A 19811-nucleotide genomic window follows, 5' to 3' on the forward strand; every position below is an offset into this window, starting at 1 on the left:
GTGATTCTAAGAGTTGGAACCTATGTAGAGTATATCAGATTAGACCTGAGAGTGACAAGTTACATCCAGAAGGGATGTTTTAATGCTTTAACCAGTATCAAGAGAATGAAATAACTGAAGACTATACTGATTTCCTAAGGGAAACCTCTTCTGTAAAGACTAATGTGCTGGGGTGGGAGCTTGGGGAAGGGTAAAGAAGATACGTAGAGACTATTTTTACTCTGTCACAGGTGCATAAAAGAAAAAAAAGACAGAAAAGGAAACAATACGTTTTATGTGTATGTTTTCTTTAACTGAATACCTATACAAACAAAACCTCCAAAGTTTTAGTCTTTTAAAATACTTATCTAAGGAATTTATAAGTTTTTAAAGTCCCAAGTATTCACATTATGAAGAATCCAGAATATTTTCAATTTCTACCCAGATGCCAAGAAATGCCCTTTTACTTTCCTCTGAAAGAGCAAGTAATAACAACTCTGCAAATTTCTGTAGAATGTTTATGTGCTAGGTGTTAGGGACACAGCAAGAAAAACGTCAGACCTATCTCTGCCCCCAAGGAATTGTCTAACAGCAACATTATATACTGCAGGCACAAAATGAGATTTTTATAGGCTAACAGATTCTAGAAGTATGCTAATCTAAGGCAGAGGTTACCAAAAATAAAAATCCCACTAAAGACAACATCTAAAATACAAGCTTAGATAAATGACTAAATGATGAAGATGAGTTAAAAGTAAACATTGAGTAAGCCAAATAGAGAAAAGAGAAACTCCTGTACAATAATGAGCTTGAATTAGAGAGTGGGTTGGGGGTGGCGAGTGAAAGAGAAGGAGGAAGGGGCTGAGGGGTGTCACATTATTATAACTTACTTTGGTGGTTTCAGGTCCCTGTGAATGAGTGCTTTGGGTTGCATGCTGTGAAGATAAGCCACTCCTTGGGAACACTGTAAACACCAACTCATTGCGTGGGCAGCAGTGTAATATGGCAATGGTTCAGCACCATGCAGCACTGCGAAAGAAAGGCACAAACTAAAAAGAACTTTATTGCATATAACAAAAGACACAATGTGAATGCAAGCACTATCCGAACACATGACTGGGTATTTTTCTATATATACATATGCTCCATCAGTCCTGCTTTTAATTTTTTTCTTTCTTTTTTCTTTTTGTTTTTTGAGATGGAGTCTCACTTTGTCTCCAGGCTAGAGTGCAGGCCGGGCGCGGTGGCTCACGCTTGTAATCCCAGCACTTTGGGGGGCCGAGGCGGGAGGATCACGAGGTCAGGAGATCGAGACCACGGTGAAACCCTGTCTCTACTAAAAAAAAAAAAAAAAAAAAAAAATAGAGTGCAGTGGTGCGATCTTGGCTCACTGCAACCTCCACCTCCTGGGTTCAAGCAATTCTCCTGGCTCAACCTCCCGAGTAGCTGGGACTACAGGCGTGTGCCACCACGCCCAGCTAATTTTTGTATTTTTAGTAGAGACAGGGCATCACCATGTTGGCCAGGATGGTGATCTTGATCTCTTGACCTCATGATCCTCCTGCCTCGGCCTCCCAAAGTGCCGGGATTACAGGCGTGAGCCACCATGCCCGGCCTTTTAATTTTTTTTCTAAATAAAAAGGATGAAAATATCTAATAATTTTGAGTGGATAATTGCCATAATATTAACATTTAATAGTACATCTATTAAATGTTATTCCTACATTCAAGTAAAATCAATATACATTACCACACTTTTTCAAACAGATAAAGACTTTTATAAAGTAATATAAATTATGAGCAGTCTTATGGCACACTACTACAAGAGAGAGGCAGAGAATAGTACAGAAAGAAACAAAACAATGTGTATCAAGATGTTTGCACCTGTATTTTCTGTAATGGCTAAAAACCAGAAGTAGTTCAATCAAATAAAACAATGGGGTATTAGATATCCATCAACAATGATGAACACATGGGCAGTAAATATAAGTAAAAGTTTACATAAAATAATATTAATTAAAAAATAAAATGGAACAATTTGTTTTATATAACGGGCTACAAGAGACAATACATTTCTGCATATGGTTGGTATTTTTAGGGTAAAAGAGCTCTGTTCTACAAAGGTAACTACACAAAGTTTTTTTTCATTGCTACAAATAAAAGGTTGTGTGAAGTGAGTTTTCACAATTTTTTTTGAAAAAAAGAAAAATAAAGCAGAGTGAAATGGAAATATGGTTAAAGAATTCTAAAATAAGGAGGCTCAAAGTTATGACAGGGCAAAAAGAAAAAAAATCTGAAGATATTTTAAAATCTATTTAAAAAGTAAACTTTTACTTAAATGCTTTTAATGAAATGCAAAGTACCATCTACTTAAAAAATTGATAGACCTCTAAATTTCACATACTAATGTTATAGAATCTTATCTTTCCATTTTTATTCTTTAGCAGATTTTTAAAAATTATGTCCTTTTGAGACTGACAGTAAATTGTGAAGAATGTTAAACAACTTAGGGTTTATATTAAAAGTTTTCAAATTATTTTAATCTACTAGATAAAGACAGGTCTAATAACACTCACCATTATATAAAGAGCCCCCTTCAGCATATTCCATCACAAGACACACCTAAAGGAAACATATACCAGAAGCATTAACCAAGAAGCTCCATCATCTTAGGGCCTTTGAGAGAGAATTTAATTCACTCCCCTGATTTTATAGATATATTAAAAATCATTCTTTTGGCCCCTAGTATGTGAATACTACTAGGGAAGGAAAAGGTATCTATGACCTAAGACTGTCTTCTAGGAGTCCACTAAGTGTGAAAATGTATGTAAAATACAATCACAAGATATTTTGGGGACTTTCTCCAGTGCCAGTAAGTAGGTGCTGCCACAGGATATCAAAAGCCTCATAAGAAGATGAGGTTATTGGACAAAATCACCTAAAACAACTCTTCTGATACACTGTTTTGCTAAAAGACTAGAAACAAGTCAAATGAACAAACTATAACTGTTCTTTCAGAAATACATCTAAGATAGTAGATCAAAATAGCTACATAGGAGGCTCCAAGATGGCCAAATAGGAAAAGCTCCAGTCTACAGCTACCAGCGTAAGCAACGCAGAAGACAGGTGATTTCTGCATTTCCAACTGAGGTACAGGGTTCATCTCACTGGGGCTTGTCAGACAGTGGGTGCAGCCCATGGAATGTGAGCCAAAGCAGGGCAGGGCATCGTCTCACCCGGGAAGCACAAGGGGTTGGGGAATTCCCTTTCCTAGACAACGGAAGCCGTGACAGATGGTACCTGAAAATCGGGACACTCCCACCCTAATACTGCACTTTTCCAACGGTCTTAGCAAACAGCATACCAGGAGATTATATCCTGCGCCTGGCTCGGAGGGTCCCATGCCCACGGAGCCTCACTCACTGCTAGCACAGCAGTCTGAGATCCAACTGCAAGGCGGCAGCGAGGCTGGGAGAGGGGCGTCTGCCACTGCTGAGGCTTGAGTAGGTAAACAAAGCGGCCAGGAAGCTTGAACTGGGTGGAGCCCACCACAGCTCAAGGAGGCCTGCCCGCCTCTGTAGACTCCACCTCTGGGGGCAGGGCATAGCTGAACAAAAGGCAGCAGAAACTTCTGCAGACTTAAACGTCCCTGTCTGACAGCTTTGAAGAGAGTAGTGGTTCTCCCAGCATGGAGTTTGAGATCTGAGAACAGACAGACTGCCTCCCTCAAGTGGGTCCCTGACCCCCGAGTAGCCTAACTGGGAGACACCTCCCAGTAGGGGCAGACTGACACCTCATACAGCCAGGTGCCCCTCTGAGATGAAGCTTCCAGAGGAAGGATCAGGCAGCAACATTTGCCGTTCTGCAATATTTGCTGTTCTGCAGCCTCTGCTGGTGATACCCAGACAAACAGGGTCTGGAGTGGACCTCCAACAAACTCCAACAGACCTGTAGCTGAGGGTCCTGATTGTTAGAAGGAAAACTAATAAACAGAAAGGACATCCACATCAAAACCCCATCTGTACGTCGCCACCATCAAAGACCAAAGGTAGATAAAACCACAAAAATGGGGAGAAACCAGAGCAGAAAAGCTGAAAATTCTAAAAATCAGAGCGCCTCTTCTCCTCCAAAGCTCCTTGCCAGCAACAGAACAAAGCTGGACGGAGGATGACTTTGATGAGTTGAGAGAAGAAGGCTTCAGACAATCGGTAATAACAAACTTCTCTGAGCTAAAGGAGGATGTTTGAACCGATTGCAAAGAAGCTGAATACCTTGAAAAAAGATTAGCTGAATGGCTAACTAGAATAAACAGCATAGAGAAGACCTTAAATGACCTGATGGAGCTGAAAACCATGGCACAAGAACTATGTGACACATGCACAAGCTTCAGTAGCTGATTTGATCAAGTGGCAGAAAGGGTATCAGTGATTGAAGATCAAATGAATGAAATGAAGCGAGAAGTTTAGAGAAAAAAGAGTAAAAAGAAACAAACAAAGACTCCAAGAAATATGGGACTATGTGAAAAGACCAAATCTACATCTCATTAGTGTACCTGAAAGTGATGGAGAGAATGGAACCAAGTTGGAAAACCCTCTTCAGGATAATCCAGGAGAACTTCCCCAAACTGGCAACGCAGGCCAACATTCAAATTCAGGAAATACAGAGAACTCCACAAAGATACTCCTCGAGAAGAGCAACTCCAAGACACATAGTTGTCAGATTCACCAAAGTTGAAATGAAGGCAAAAATGTTAAGGGCAGCCAGAGAGAAAGGTCGGGTTACCCACAAAGGGAAGCCCATGAAACTAACAGTGGATCTCTCAGCAGAAACTCTATAAGCCAGAAGAGAGTGGGGGGCCAATATTCAACATTCTTAAAGAAAAGAATTTTCAACCCAGAATTTCATATCCAGCCAAACTAAGCTTCATAGGTGAAGGAGAAATAAAATCCTTTACAGACAAACAAATGCTGAGAGATTTTGTCACCAACAAGCCTGCCTAACAAGAGCTCCTGAAGAAAGCACTAAACATGGAAAGGAACAACCAGTACCAGGCATTGCAAAAACATGCCAAATTGTAAAGACCATTGATGCCAGGAAGAAACTGCATCAACTAACAAGCAACATAACCAGCTAACATCATAATGATGGGATCAAATTCACACATAACAATATTCACCTTAAATGTAAATGGGCTAAATGCTCCAAATAAAAGACACAGACTGGCAAATTGGATAAAGAGTCAAGACCAATCAGTGTGCAGTATTCAGGAGACCCATCTCACGTGCAGAGACACACATAGGCTCAAAATAAAGGGATGGAGGAAGATCTACCAAGCAAATGGAAAACAAAAAAAAAGGCAGGGGTTGCAATCCTAGTCTCTGATAAAACAGACTTTAAACCAACAAACATCAAAAGAGACAAAGAAGGCCATTACATAACGGTAAAGGGATCAATTCAACAAGAAGAGCTAACTATCCTAAATATATATGCACCCAATACAGGAGCACCCAGATTCATAAAGCAAGTCCTTAGAGACCTACAAAGAGACTTAGACTCCCATACAATAATAATGGGAGGCTTTAACACCCCACTGTCAACATTAGACAGATCAATGAGACAGAACGTTAACAAGGATATTCAGGAATTGAACTCAGCTCTGCACAAAGTGGACCTAATAGACATCTATAGAACTCTCTATCCCAAATCAACAGAATATACATTCTTCTCAATACCACATTGCACTTATTCCAAAATTGACCACATAGTTGGAAGTAAAGCACTCCTCAGCCAATGTAAAATAACAGAAATTACAACAAACTGTCTCTCAGACTACAGTGGAATCAAACTAGATTCAGGATTAAGAAACTCACTCAAAACCACTCAACTACATGGAAACTGAACAATCCGTTCCTGAATGACTACTGGGTACGTAATGAAATGAAGGCAGAAATAAAGATGTTCTTTGAAACCAATGAGAAGAAAGGCACAACATACCAGAATCTCTGGGACACATTTAAAGCAGTATGTAGAGGGAAACTTATAGCACTAAATGCCCACAAGAGAAAGCAGGAAAGATCTAAAATTGACACCCTAACATCACAATTAAAAGAACTAGAGAAGCAAGAGCAAACACATTCAAAAGTTGGCAGAAGGCAAGAAATAACTAAGATCAGAGCATAACTGAAGGAGACAGAGACACAAAAAACCCTTCAAAAAAAATCAGTGAATCCAGGAGCTGGTTTTTTGAAAAGATCAACAAAATTGATAGACCACTAGCAACACTAATAAAGAAGAAAAGAGAGAAGAATCAAATAGACACAATAAAAAATGATAATGGGGATATCACCACCAATCTCACAGAAATGCAAACTACCATCAGAGAATACTATAAACACCTCTATGAAAATAAACTAGAAAATCTAGAAGAAGTGGATAAATTACTGGACACATACACCCTCCCAAGACTAAACCAGGAAGAAGTTGAATCCCTGAATAGACCAATAACAGGCTCTGAAATTGAGGCAATAATGAATAGCCCACCAAACAAAAAAAGTCCAGGACCAGACGGATTCACAGCCGAATTCTACCAGAGGTACAAAGACAAGCTGGTACCATTCCTTCTGAAACTATTCCAATCAATGGAAAAAGAGGGAATCCTCCCTAACACGTTTTATGAGGCCAGCATCATTCTGATACCAAAGCCTGGCAGAGATACAACAAAAAAAGAGAATTTTAGACCAATATCCCTGATGAACATCGATGCAAAAATCCTCAATAAAATACTTGCAAACTGAATCCAGCAGCCCATTGAAAAGCTTATCCACCACGATCAAGTTGGCTTCATCCCTGGGATGCAAGGCTGGTTCAACACACACAAATCAATAAACATAATCCATCATAAAAACAGAACCAACAACAAAAACCACATGATTATTTCAATAGATAAAGGGCTTTGACAAAATTCAACAGCCCTTCATGCTAAAAACTCTCAATAAACTAGGTATTGATGGGACGTATCTCAAAATAATAAGCGCTATTTATGACAAACCTACAGCCAGTATCATACTGAATGGGCAAAAACTGGAAGCATTCCCTTTGAAAACTGGCACAAGACAAGGATGCCCTCAGTCACCACTCCTATTCAACATAGTGTTGGAAGTTCTGGCCAGGGCAATCAGGCAGGAGAAAGAAATAAAGGGTATTCAATTAGGAAAAGAGGAAGTCAAACTGTCTGTTTGCAGATGACATCATTGTATATTTAGAAAACCCCATCGTCTCAGCCCCAAATCTCCTCAAGCTGATAAGCAACTTCAGCAAAGTCTCAGGATACAAAATCAACGTGCAAAAATCACAAGCATTCCTATACACCAATAACAGACAAACAGAGAGCCAAATCATGAGTGAACTCCCATTCACAATTGCTTCAAAGAGAATAAAATACCTAAGAATCCAACTTACAAAGGATGTGAAGGACCTCTTCAAGGAGAACAACAAACCACTGCTCAGTGGAATAAAAGAAGACACAAACAAATGGAAGAACATTCCATGCTCGTAGGTTGGAAGAATCGATATCGTGAAAATGGTCATACTGCCCAAGGTAATTTATAGATTCAATGCCATCCCCATCAAGCTACCAATGACTTTCTTCACAGAATTGGAAAAAACTACTTTAAAGTTCATTCGGAACCAAAAAAGAGCCCGCATTGCCAAGACAATCCTAAGCCAAAAGAACAAAGCTGGAGGCATCACGCTACCTGACTTCAAACTATACTACAAGGCTACAGTAACCGAAACAGCATGGTACTGGTACCAAAACAGAGATATAGACCAATGGAACAGAACAGAGCCCTCAGAAATAATACCATACATCTACAACCATCTGATCTTTGACAAACCTGACAAAAACAAGAAATGGGGAAAAGATTCCCCATTTAATAAATGGTGCTGGGAAAACTGGCTAGCCTTATGTAGAAAGCTGAAACTGGATCCCTTCCTTATACCTTATACAAAAATTAATTCAAGATGGATTAAATACTTAAATGCTAGACCTAAAACCATAAAAACCCTAGAAGAAAACCTAGGCAATACCATTCAGGACATAGGCATGGGCAAGGACTTCATGACTAAAACACCAAAAGCAATGGCAACAAAAGCCAAAATTGGCAAATGGGATCTAATTAAACTAAGGAGCTTCTGCACAGCAAAAGAAACTACCATCAGAGTGAACAGGCAACCTACAGAATGGGAGAAAACTTTTACAATCTACCTATCTGACAAAGGGCTAATATCCAGAATCTACAAAGAACTTAAACAAAAATACAAGAAAAAATCAAACAACTCCATCAAAAAGTAGGCAAAGGATACGGACACTTCTCAAAAGAAGATGTTTATGCAGCCAAAAGACACATGAAAAAATGCTCATCATCACTGGCCATCAGAGAAATGCAAATCAAAACTACAATGAGATACCATCTCACACCAGTTAGAATGGTGATCATTAAAAAGTCAGGAAACAGGTGCTGGAGAGGATGTGGAGAAATAGGAACACTTTTATACTGTTGGTGGGACTGTAAACTAGTTCAGCCATTGTGGAAGACAGTGTGGCAATTCCTCAAGGATCTAGAGTAGAAATACCATTTGACCCAGCCATCCCATTACTGGGTATATACCCAAAGGATTATAAATCATGCTTCTATAAAGACACAGGGACACGTATGTTTATTGCGGCACTATTCACAATAGCAAAGACTTGGAACCAACCCAAATGTCCATCAATGATAGACTGTATTAAGACATTGTGGCACATATACACCATGGAATACTATGCAGCCATAAAAAAGGATGAGTTCATGTCCTTTGTAGGGACATGGAGGAAGCTGGAAACCATTATTCTGAGCAAACTATTCCAAGGACAGAAAACCAAACACCCCATGTTCTCACTCATAGGTGGGAACTGAACAATGAGAACACTTGGACACAGGTTGGGGAACATCACACACTGGGTCCTGTCGTGAGGTGGGGGGACGGGGGAGGGATAGCATTAGGAGAAATACCTAATGTAAATGACGAGTTAATGGGTGCAGCACACCAACATGGCAAATGTATACATACGTAACAAACCTGCACATTGTGCACATGTACCCTAGAACTTAAAGTATGATAAAAAAAGATATCAAAAACAAAAAAGTAACTCAATAAATACATAAAGAGAAAGAAAAAAAAAGAATAATATGGGAGCAATGCCACAGTGCTGTATTCTCACTGTTTAGAGTGTGTTGGTGACATACTGTGCGTGTACAATAGCCACATGTACTCATATAGTCCTTGAACTACTGGGATCACTGCTGATATTTTAAAGTATTGGAGGTACCTTTTTATCTTGAAAAAATATAGTATTTTTGAAAAACTTTAAAAAAAAAAAAACCAAAATACCTACATAAACTACACACATCTGCCATGTCATTTCTCACAGGTGACCATGAAAAAGTAACAAACTTACTGGATTCAAGCAGGCTCCATAAAGCTTTACAATATTAGGATGGTTCACACGGGATAACTGCCGAAGCTGTTAAGAAATTAAGGTTTCTTTTAAAAGGTGATAACTTTCGAAGTACTGATTTCACAGTATCATTAAAATCTTACTGTTGTACAAAACATTTGTTTAAATCATTCAACAATCACTATTTACTAAGTAACAGGCATTGTAATCATAGTCACTGAAAATACCAAGTGACTGCCCAGAATGGCACAGAATCCCTGTTCTCCAGCTCATACAGTTTAGCTGGAGAGATAGACATCTAAACAAATAATTAAATCAATGTGCAAAGTGCTATAACAGGAGTTATGAACAAGGCATGATGAGTATATAGAATAAGAAGAGATGAACTCTGCCAAGAAATGTTAGGATATGATCCCAGAGATGGTACTGAGCTGCATTATACAAACCAGAAGTCATGTTATCATTGTTATCATCTTCATAGCTATAGTTGAACAGTCTAGCTACTCTGCGTGGGGCCCTAATGTGCACTTTATAGATATTGTATAATTATCACAACTCTGCAAGGTAGGTATTATCATTTCCATTTTAAAGATGAGATTTTAACCTTAAGTCTCAGAGAGGGTTCAATGACCTGTTCTATAGCTAAGAAGTGGGGTGTGAACTTTAGTCTATCTGACTTAAAATGTGCACTCCCTCTGTATACTTGCCTCCATTCCATTTCTCATTTCTTGAATTAATTCTCTCCTCTCCGTTCCCACTGCCGTTGCCTTAGTAATCCCAACCTGAACTGCTGCAGTGATCATTATAGCCTACTGGCTGGTTTCCCTCTTTCAGTTTTAATCATCCCTGATCCAATGATCCATACTAAGGTGAATGAAGGGTTTGGCTATAGTCACTTCTCTTATTCTAGATCTCAAACTTCTTTCTTTCTCTCTTGTGAGACAGGTTTTGCTCTGTTACCCATGCTGCAGTGCAGTGGTACAATCTTGGGTCATTGCAACCTCTGCCTCCTGGACTCATGCAATCCTCCTACCTCAGCCTCTGGAGTAGCTGGGACTACAGGTGCACCATGCCTGGCTAATTTTTGTATTTTTTGTAGAGATGGGGTTTTGCCATGTTGTCCAGGCTGATCTCGAACTCCTGGGCTCAAGAACCCATCTGCCATTCCCAAAGTTCTGGGATTACAGATGTGAACCATCATGCCTGTCTTCAAAATTCTATTAATGCATCCCGCTCCACAGCAAACTGCTTCTTGCTCTCATTCTTTTCTCCCTTCTCCTCTCTTTTCTGCCCTTTGTCCACTCTTCTTCCTCTTCTCTATTACATACATTATGCTGCTGGCTCATATTCAGTCCACTAATGTCTCTAAACCTTCATACTGTATGCTAATAAAAAGCTCTATCTATCTAGAGCCAACATGTGTGGATTTTTCGTCCTAATAGAAGACTTGGTATCACTATTTATTATGTTTATTTACTATATGAAAATATATTTACTATATTTCATCTTGCTAAGGTGAGATTCAGATAGCAGATTATACAAGCATTTTTTCCTCCTCTCTCCCTAATTGCCACTAAGATGGTAGAGATTTGAAAAATTTTAAGGCATAACCTCAGAAGGATGAAGAGAATGTAAAGTGCACAAACAGCATACATTTTTGGAAGCTGGAAAGCAAATGACTATCAGCAATAACTGATACAGCAGACCTAGAAGAGCTGCATCATAAACTGGCAATGAGAAAAATGGAGAAGCAAACAGATTTATCTCACAAAGCTTCCAAAAGGTTGGGGAGTGGTGGCAGAACGAGGTACCTATGCAAATGAGCTAATCAAAGGATAGGGCAGGGGACAGCGTAAAAGACTCAAAGATTCCTTCCTTGACTTCAGACAGCTCAGTGACTATCTCTTATCATCTGAGCAGAAGACTAGAGGTTGATTCTTTAGAGAAGGGGTAATAAACAGCATCTGGACTGGGGACACCAAACATGAAGGAATGAGCACAAAGTAGTTGTCTCTGGGAAGCAGAAATTAGATTGGAGGAGGTATAGGAGACTGAAGTCTTTTTTACTAAGAATTTTTGGAGAACCATTTGATTTTTTATATTACATGCACATCTCATCTGGATTTAAAAAATTTTCTTCACGCTATTATGATCTTTTTGACTTGTGATTCCTAATGTTTAACACATATGCTATTTCACCCAGCTTTGTGAAACTGCTAATGTAACAGGAAATGATCAATAGTTTTATCTAAACTGTAATAAAAATATTGCATAAGACAAAGCTGAGGCTAGACTCCTAGAACATATTACTAGAAATCACCTTTCTTCATGCTGACATCAAATCACTTATCAGCATTTCTCAACTCATTCAGCCACTTACAAATCACTTTCTCATATCACAATTAAGTCCTCATTTTTCCATGTTATACATTAAAAATCTGAAGTATATTTTGAAATTATGATTAAATGAAAAAACAGAGATATGAATTCAGAAGGTTTATAAGGTACAGGCCACTTATCCATTGGCCAATGAGGTTTAACAGTGATAAAAACATTGATTTAACTAAATAATGTGATTCAAAATACAAAGTAACAAAGTTAGTAAAGGATAAATTTGATAATATGCTAATCTCATGATTATTTGATTTTCCTTCATCATTCAATCTAATCTATTTCTAAAAGAACAGTTGCAAATTTTCATGCTAAATGAGAAAAATCAAATTTGAAATAATTTTTCTTTAAAATAATCTAATTTGAGTTTCTAAAAAAATTCCATTTAAAATAAGTGTATAAAATTTCTTAATTTTAGATAATGGGAAAGCATACCATTTCTTTTCTATTTTAAAATTAAAATATTATGCCTTGAAATAGATCTGAATTCCATGGATGAAACTGTTTTAATTCAGGGGTGAATTCATTTATGTAGTTAAGTCTCTTTTCCCCTAATTTTTAATCAGACTTAAGAGTATGAATGAGAAAATGTTCCTATGGCAGTACCTTTGATTAAACCAAATTGCTGATGTTCATGTATACAAAGAAATGACATCTGAGAAACCAATCTTTTTCATAATATTAAATTCACAGAGTATCTTAAGTGCAGAACTACACAAAAGAAATGACATCTCAACTTACCTCTACAATAAATGCTTTCCTCTCAGATTCACTTTCTATTTGTTTAATAGCAACATCTTTTGCTCTCCACTTAGCTTTGCAAACAACTCCAAAGGCTCCTCTTCCAACAACCTGAGTTAAACAAAAAAACAAACAAAAAACACAAGAATCGGAATCAAATAGATCAGCCCAATATAAAAAACTAAAGCCAATCTTTAAGACTTTAAATTAAAAAAAAAAAAACATGGAAATCAACAGTATCTGGATTTGCCACTGAACAAGTATGAATTTTTGTTAAAGTGAGAAGATAATTAAACGCACGCTTGTCTCTATCTTTGAAAGTTTATGATCTGTACACCCATTCATTCTCAAGTAAAACCAAAAAAGACACACGGAGGAACAAAGTAAAGTGATTTGTTAAACAGAGAAAAAAAAAATTAAAACAGGCAAGATGAATGAGAAGACAGAAGATGATATGGAAAAACAAAAAGCAGGAACATATAATAAATATTTCCAGCTATCATATTTTAGAAATTAAAAATAGCCTTTGAATAATTCAATAGGGATAGGGAATGGAGGAGAAAGGATATAAATACAGATGTTAAAAGACTGGCTATGAAGGACAGATAAAATATAGTATTATTTATTCCATGGAATTTTATTCCGCAAGAAAAAGTATTGATATATGTTACTTACAATATGAACTCCAAAAACATTATGCTAAGTCAAAGAAGTCAGACACCAGACACTACATATTGTATGATTCCATTTATACAAAATGTTCAGAAAAGGCAAATCTAGGATAGATACCTGGGTCCGAGGGTGAAAATTAGAATTAACAGTAAATGAGTAGCTGGTATCCTGACAAAGTGATGAAATTATCAAAAAAAAAACCCAAAAACCTAATTTATGGTGGTGGCTGACAACCTGGTAAATTTGCAAAACCCACCAAATTGTACACTTCACATGGGTGAATTTTATGATGTATAAAATAGATCTCATTACAGCTATTTTTCAAAAGTCATAAAAATAAAGATCAGCCATGTATCATACTATTGTTGAAGCCAACTGATGAGTACTGCATGGGTTCATTGCTCTCTCATGGAGTCCTATTTTTACAAATATTTGACATTTTTCATAATATAAAAAAATGAAGAAAATAAAAATAGCTTTTGATACTTGTTAGAATAAAATCATTAGATTTTATTATTGTGAAAGGACCTTAGTTAAGCACCACCTACTCCAATCTCTCAGCTTCCAATGAACCTAAGCACTTTGTATCAAGGCCTTTTTCTTTAGCAAAAAATCTGCATCTCTTAACCATATTTATATGCACTTTCTATGCAGCAGGCACTTAACTAATGCTTTACATACATTACCTCATTTACACAGGCCTAGAGGAAGGTACTAATGCTATCCTCATTTTACAGTTGAAGTGCCTAGCTTTAAAGAAGTAAACTAACTTGCCCAACGCTATATAGCTAGCAAGTGTTAAAGTGCAGTCTGATGCCAGCTAGTCTAACACGGGATTGTTACCAATCCTAATTTGTAACATATATAAAGCCCCATGTCGTGAAGTAGAAGTTAGTATCTTCCCTTGGAGGAACTTTCACTTTAGACTTACATGAACAAATTCCTGGCACAAAACTCTTCTATAACAAAGCTGACTATAGCTAGGTTGCTCAAATGAGTTATTATCTAACTGAGGGCACTTTGGAGATTAAAAAGGGGGTATTAATAATGATAATATTAGGACACTAGTTGTAAACTGCGATGTGTATGGCCACTCTAGCCATAGCTTAAATTCCACTTCATGTATCAATAAGGCAGAATGAACATTTACCATATTGTTCAATGTCTAAAGCCACTCAAATGGTTAACATTTATTGAATGTTTACTATGTACCAGGTACTATTCTATGTGCTTCTCATGCATTAACACATTTAATCCTATTCCATTTAAAAGGGAGGCAAATGGAGTCACATGGTTGTAACTTGCCCAAGATTGGATGGTCAGAAAATATTCAGAGAAGCCAGGATTTGAAGCCTAGAGCACGTAATGATGAACATACTCTATATTCAGCTTCTGTTCATCAGTGGCTTAAAGGAAATGGGGCTGCCTCTAGGCAAAAATTTCAAAGTAGGCCAACATCTCTGGTAGCTAGTCTTTGTTTTGTTGACTTTCCATTTCACTCGTCCTAGCCCTGGGCACTCAGTGTTCTGTGGTTTAGGTTCTTGTTCTCCTTCACAATTCTCATCAGACATTTGTACTTGCCATTCAGTTACTTTATGGTGAATAGAGGGTACTGGCTACCTGGTACCATTAGAATAAATGAAAGAGCACACCCAGGCTCTGAAATCCAATAGACTTGAGTTTGAATGTAGGGCTCTGTCTACCTATTAGCTCTTAATGGTGGACAAGTTTGAGTTTCTGTTTTCTCAACAGTAAAATAGAAGTGCTGACGTTTTACTTTATGAATATCTACAGGATTCATAAGTTAAACCAGGTATTTCCTCAAATACTACAAAGAACAGTAAGTGCTTGGCATTGGGTATGAAGCAGTGTAAAGGGCTGTAGTACTCATTTCTTTTCTTTCTTTTTTTTTCTTTTTTCTTTTGGGTAGAGATGGGATCCCACTATGTTGCCCAGGCTGGTCCTGAATCCCTGAACTCAAGTAATCCCCCTGCCTCAGCCTCCCAAAGGGCTGGGATTACAGGCATGAGCCACTGCACCTGACCTGTAGTACTCATTTCTCCTGCAATAAACTAAGATGAGGCCGGGCGCGGTGGCTCACGCTTGTAATCCCAGCACTTTGGGAGGCCGAGGTGGGCGGATCACGAGGTCAGGAGATCGAGACCACGGTGAAACCCCGTCTCTACTAAAAATACAAAAAAATTAGCCGGGCGTGGTGGCGGGCGCCTGTAGTCCCAGCTACTCGGAGAGGCTGAGGCAGGAGAATGGCGTGAACCCGGGAGGCGGAGCTTGCAGTGAGCCGAGATTGCGCCACTGCACTCCAGCCTGGGCAACAGAGCAAGACTCTGTCTCAAAAAAAAAAAAAAAAAAAAAAAACTAAGATGAATAGCAAGCAGGTCCTTAAAAAATTTCAACTTCGTGGCAACATTAGTTTAAGAACACAGACATGGAGACCAGACTATACCTAGTGATATTACTATTAAATATGAAATGATTATGAAGTAATTTATTCTTCAACTACGTATTTATAAATACATCACAGCAACTGGTACTTACTAGGAATCCCCTTTTTTCATTTCCTCCATTTTGAGGAACGTTCATGCAGGGATTCCAAACATTATCTATTATTTGTGAATCACACGTTTGTCATAAAAATTCATTTGACTATTTGTAATTCACAAGTGCCACCTAGTGATGAGAGCAGAGCTGATTCTGAGCTTTCAACTTAAAGCCATGGGAACAAAATGTGGCCAAATGAGGACATGATAAACTTTCTCCTTTTGCTCAAGAAAGCAATTTTCTAGAATACCCTGAAATACAAAACAGGCACATTCCTGTAAGATGAGCCCATTGGCTCAAGAAGCCTCCATTCTTATTAGGGCCACAAGATATTTCACATGCACAGTGAAATGACAGGATCTAAAGTTATAATAAAGAAAGGTGAAGATGTCCAAGGTTGTACTGACCTGAAATACAGGATAGAAATAATAACTGCTGTGAATTCAAAGGAGTGAGATTATAAGCACAGTCAATACATAAAGAATTAAGTTTCTGTGTATCAAAAATGACTTCCCATTTTTAAAAATAGCATAAAGGTAGATACACTGGGGATGAGAAGAAAAAATATATATAAAGAATGGACCCCTGCCTTCACGGAATGAAAGTGCAGTAGAGAAGAAATTTAAGACTAAATAATAGTACTTAAAAACTTTTAAACACTTACCAGCTGAAGAGAGCCAAAGGTAAGGGTCCATGATGAAGGCTAATAAACTCCTCCCTCCCCCTTTTCAGGATAGGGTTAGGGTAGGGATTCAACAGCAAAAAGACTTATACCCCTCTCTTCTCACTTAGATCCCCAAGAGCAGGCATCCTCACAGCATGTGCTCTGCAAACACCAGAAGCTTCAAAGGAGTAAGGATTGTGGCAAGGAAGACAGACCAAGGGAGGCCCTAACCCGGGTTCCCTCAGCCCCAGTAGAACATGTAAAGGATAAAGAAAAACTCTTGTGAAGCAAAAAGCAAGGTAACTGAGAATTAAGGAGTCTTCTGATCGCAGGAAGGAGGCTGCAGTAGGGCAGAGTGTTGGGGCCTACATTAGAGGTCTGTGGGATGGTAGCTAGCTCAAATACTTAATGAAGAACACAGCTGGGTTTCAGAGGATTAATGAAAGCCAAGGGGAAGGCCTGGTCAGCAAGCAGGGAGAAATGGGTTAGGTCTTCTGCCTTCAAAGGATGCAAGTGAGGCTTGATGTTGAAAGAATGATGAACTTCATTTGTTTACTCCTTAAACCAATATTTCTTTAGTGCGTACTACATCCAGCTACTGTTTGGGACATCAGAAATACAGAAAGAAATAAGACAAAGGCTCTGATCTACACAAATGTACTTTCTAGTGTATGTGGAGGGAGGGGAGAAGGAGAAAAGACAATCGATATACAAACAAAAGATGAGTAAGAAAAAAATCAGACTTTAAAAAAATGCCACGTAGAACAACAATGACAACAACAAAAAATAGGAGATGCTATGACCAAGAGACTAGTGGCAGCTCCAGGCTGGGCAGTTTGAAAAGGCCATATAAAGAAGTTACTAATCTGACATTTGGATGACACAAGGCACCAATCCCAGCACTTTGGGAGGCTGAGGCAGGCGGATCACGAGGTCAGATCGAGACCATCCTGGCTAACACGGTGAAACCCCATCTCTACTAAAAATACAAAAAATTAGCGGGGCGTGGTGGCAGGTGCCTGTAATCCCAGCTACTGGGGAGGCTGAGGCAGGAGAATGGCGTGAACCTGGGAGGCAGAGGTTGCAGTGAGCCGAGATCGCGCCACTGCACTCCAGCCTGGGCAACAGAGCTAGACTCCATCTCACATAAAAAAAAAAAAAAGAAGAAGAAGAAGAAGAAGAAACAACTAATATAAAGCTTTGCCCTAAGGGAAAAGAAAAACCTCACTACCTTGTTCACTCCAATATGTGAGCCCAACTTAAGGGCTATGCGCTATTCCAGACACTGAAGATACAAGAGTGAACAAACCAAATCAAAATCCTTGTTCTCATTGTTTTTATTCTTGTGGAAAAAGACAAATAAAAAGGAAGAGAGTTGTGTGCTAAGAAGAAAAGGAGTATAATTGTGTGTGTATACACACATGTATGCACTCTGCTTCACTCAAATTTTAGACAAGGTAATCACTCAAGGCCTCACTGAGAAAGGTGACATTTTAGTGATGATTTAGAGAAATACTTGGGAGTGTCTGGTGTGGCTGGTGTATAGTGGGAGAAGGGAAGAGCGATTGTAAGGTAAGGCTGGAGGGACAGGCAGAGGTTGGATCCTGAATGGCTCTACCTACCACGAAAAGGAGTTTGAATTTCAGTCTAAGTGCAATGTGAAGGAACTGAAAAAATTCAAGGAAGTAAGGATGGTATGTGACTTACATTAAACAAAATCATTATAGCTCTTAAAGAAAGAATTGTAGGGAAGCTAGGATATGTAAATAGAGACCCATTAGGAAGCCATTACAGCAGTCCAAACAAGCAACAATAGCTTCGAGGGCAAGGTCAATGGTAGCGCAGAAACTGGGCAGATCTGGGACGTTTTAGAGGTAGAGTCAATAGGGTTTGCAGATGCTCTGCATCCAGGCAGGACAGGTGTAGAGGAAAAGAGATGAATCAAGGAAAACACCTAGACTGGACAACAGTTTACTGAGGGATAAGAATGATGCACATTTTTTTTTTTTAATAACTCAGTTTGGTTTTAGTCATATGAAGTTTAAGATGCCTACTGGATATCCAAGAGGAGATATCAAGTAAGAAGGTAGAAACTGAGTAAGAGGATCTATGGAGAAGTCAGACAAAGAGATACAAACTTGGGAGTCATTAGCATGTAGTCAGTTTTTCTGGTCAATCAGTTGGAAGAAGTAATCAAAAATAATATGGAGATACTGGAGTCCAGGAACTGAGCTTTGAAGCAGTTCAACATTTAGATCACAAGAGAGGAGAAGGAATGGGCAAGGAACAGGAAGGAACAGTCAGTATGGTATCAGGCAAACTAGGAGAGCATCAGAGAAGCCAAAAGAAAAAGACGTTCCAGGAGGAAAGCAGATATGAGGGCAGTGAAAGCATATGCCAGTGGCTCTAAAAGTGTGGTCTCCGGTTCAGCAGTATCAACATCACCTGGATATTTATTAGAAATAGAAATTCTCAGGGTGCAACCCAGAATTATTGAGTCTGATGGTAAGGCCAAGCAATCCATGTTTTATCAAGCCCTCCAGGTAGTTTCAATGTTTGAAAACCACTGCATTCAAGGCTAATCCATTAACAACACATAATAAGGCAAGATATTTCAGTGGAAGCCATCACACAGACCAGAGAGCTCTCCCTTGCTGTTTATACTATTTGTGGAAGCTTTCTACAGCACCCATATGTCATCTTGAGCAGGAGAAAGGGAAAAGGAAAATCCTCATGAGGGAAGACTGAATTTTGAAATAACCGAATTCATCTTGAAATTTCTGAGTACAAAGATACTTAAAAGAGGTAAGTATTACATGGAAATTATCCTTGTTGTGGCAAGATTAAACGCTTTTCTCTACTGAGTTGAAAAGAGGAATGACTCGTAATTAAATAGTAGTTATAGAAAAATAGTTACATTTCTGAACTTTTAAAAACAAGTAAGAAATACCGGCAGGAGGACAGGAGTTTGTTTTGTTGTTTTGTTTTTTTTGAGACAGGGTCTCACTCTGTCACCCACGCTGGAGTGCAGTGGCACAATCTCAGCTCACTGCAGCCTCTGCCTCTCTGGCTGAAGTGATTCTCCTGCCTCAGCCACCCAAAAGTAGCTGGGATTACAGGCTTGTGCCACCACATCTGGCTAATTTTTGTATTTTTAGTAGAGTCAGGGTTTTGCCATGTTGTCCAGGCTGGTCTTGAACTCCTGAGCTCAAGCGATCTGCCTGGGTTGGCCTTCCAAAGTGCTGGGATTACAGGCATGAACCACTGTACCTGGCCAGAGACAGGAGTTTTGTGCTTTAAACAAGA

General features: G+C 38.7%; 1 protein-coding gene across 5 annotated transcripts in view; it reads right to left on the reverse strand.

Moving 5' to 3' along the window:
• Positions 1–19811, reverse strand: part of MAP3K7 (mitogen-activated protein kinase kinase kinase 7) — a 74519-nt gene that overhangs the window by 46461 nt on the left and 8247 nt on the right. For all 5 annotated transcript variants that reach the window (XR_004029327.1, XR_004029326.1, XR_004029325.1 and 2 more), the window contains exons 2-5: positions 12611–12721; positions 9479–9544; positions 2556–2601; positions 870–1008 (exon numbers count right to left, since the gene is read on the reverse strand). Coding sequence is in view for 2 of the 5 variants with exons in the window: in XM_003258343.4 (XP_003258391.1) it covers positions 870–1008; positions 2556–2601; positions 9479–9544; positions 12611–12721 (362 nt within the window). In the remaining 3 variants the exon portion in view is untranslated. The remainder of the gene's footprint in view (positions 1–869; positions 1009–2555; positions 2602–9478; positions 9545–12610; positions 12722–19811) is intronic.

The sequence above is a fragment of the Nomascus leucogenys genome, chromosome 3, assembly GCF_006542625.1.
Source record: "Nomascus leucogenys isolate Asia chromosome 3, Asia_NLE_v1, whole genome shotgun sequence".
Lineage (NCBI taxonomy): Eukaryota > Metazoa > Chordata > Mammalia > Primates > Hylobatidae > Nomascus > Nomascus leucogenys.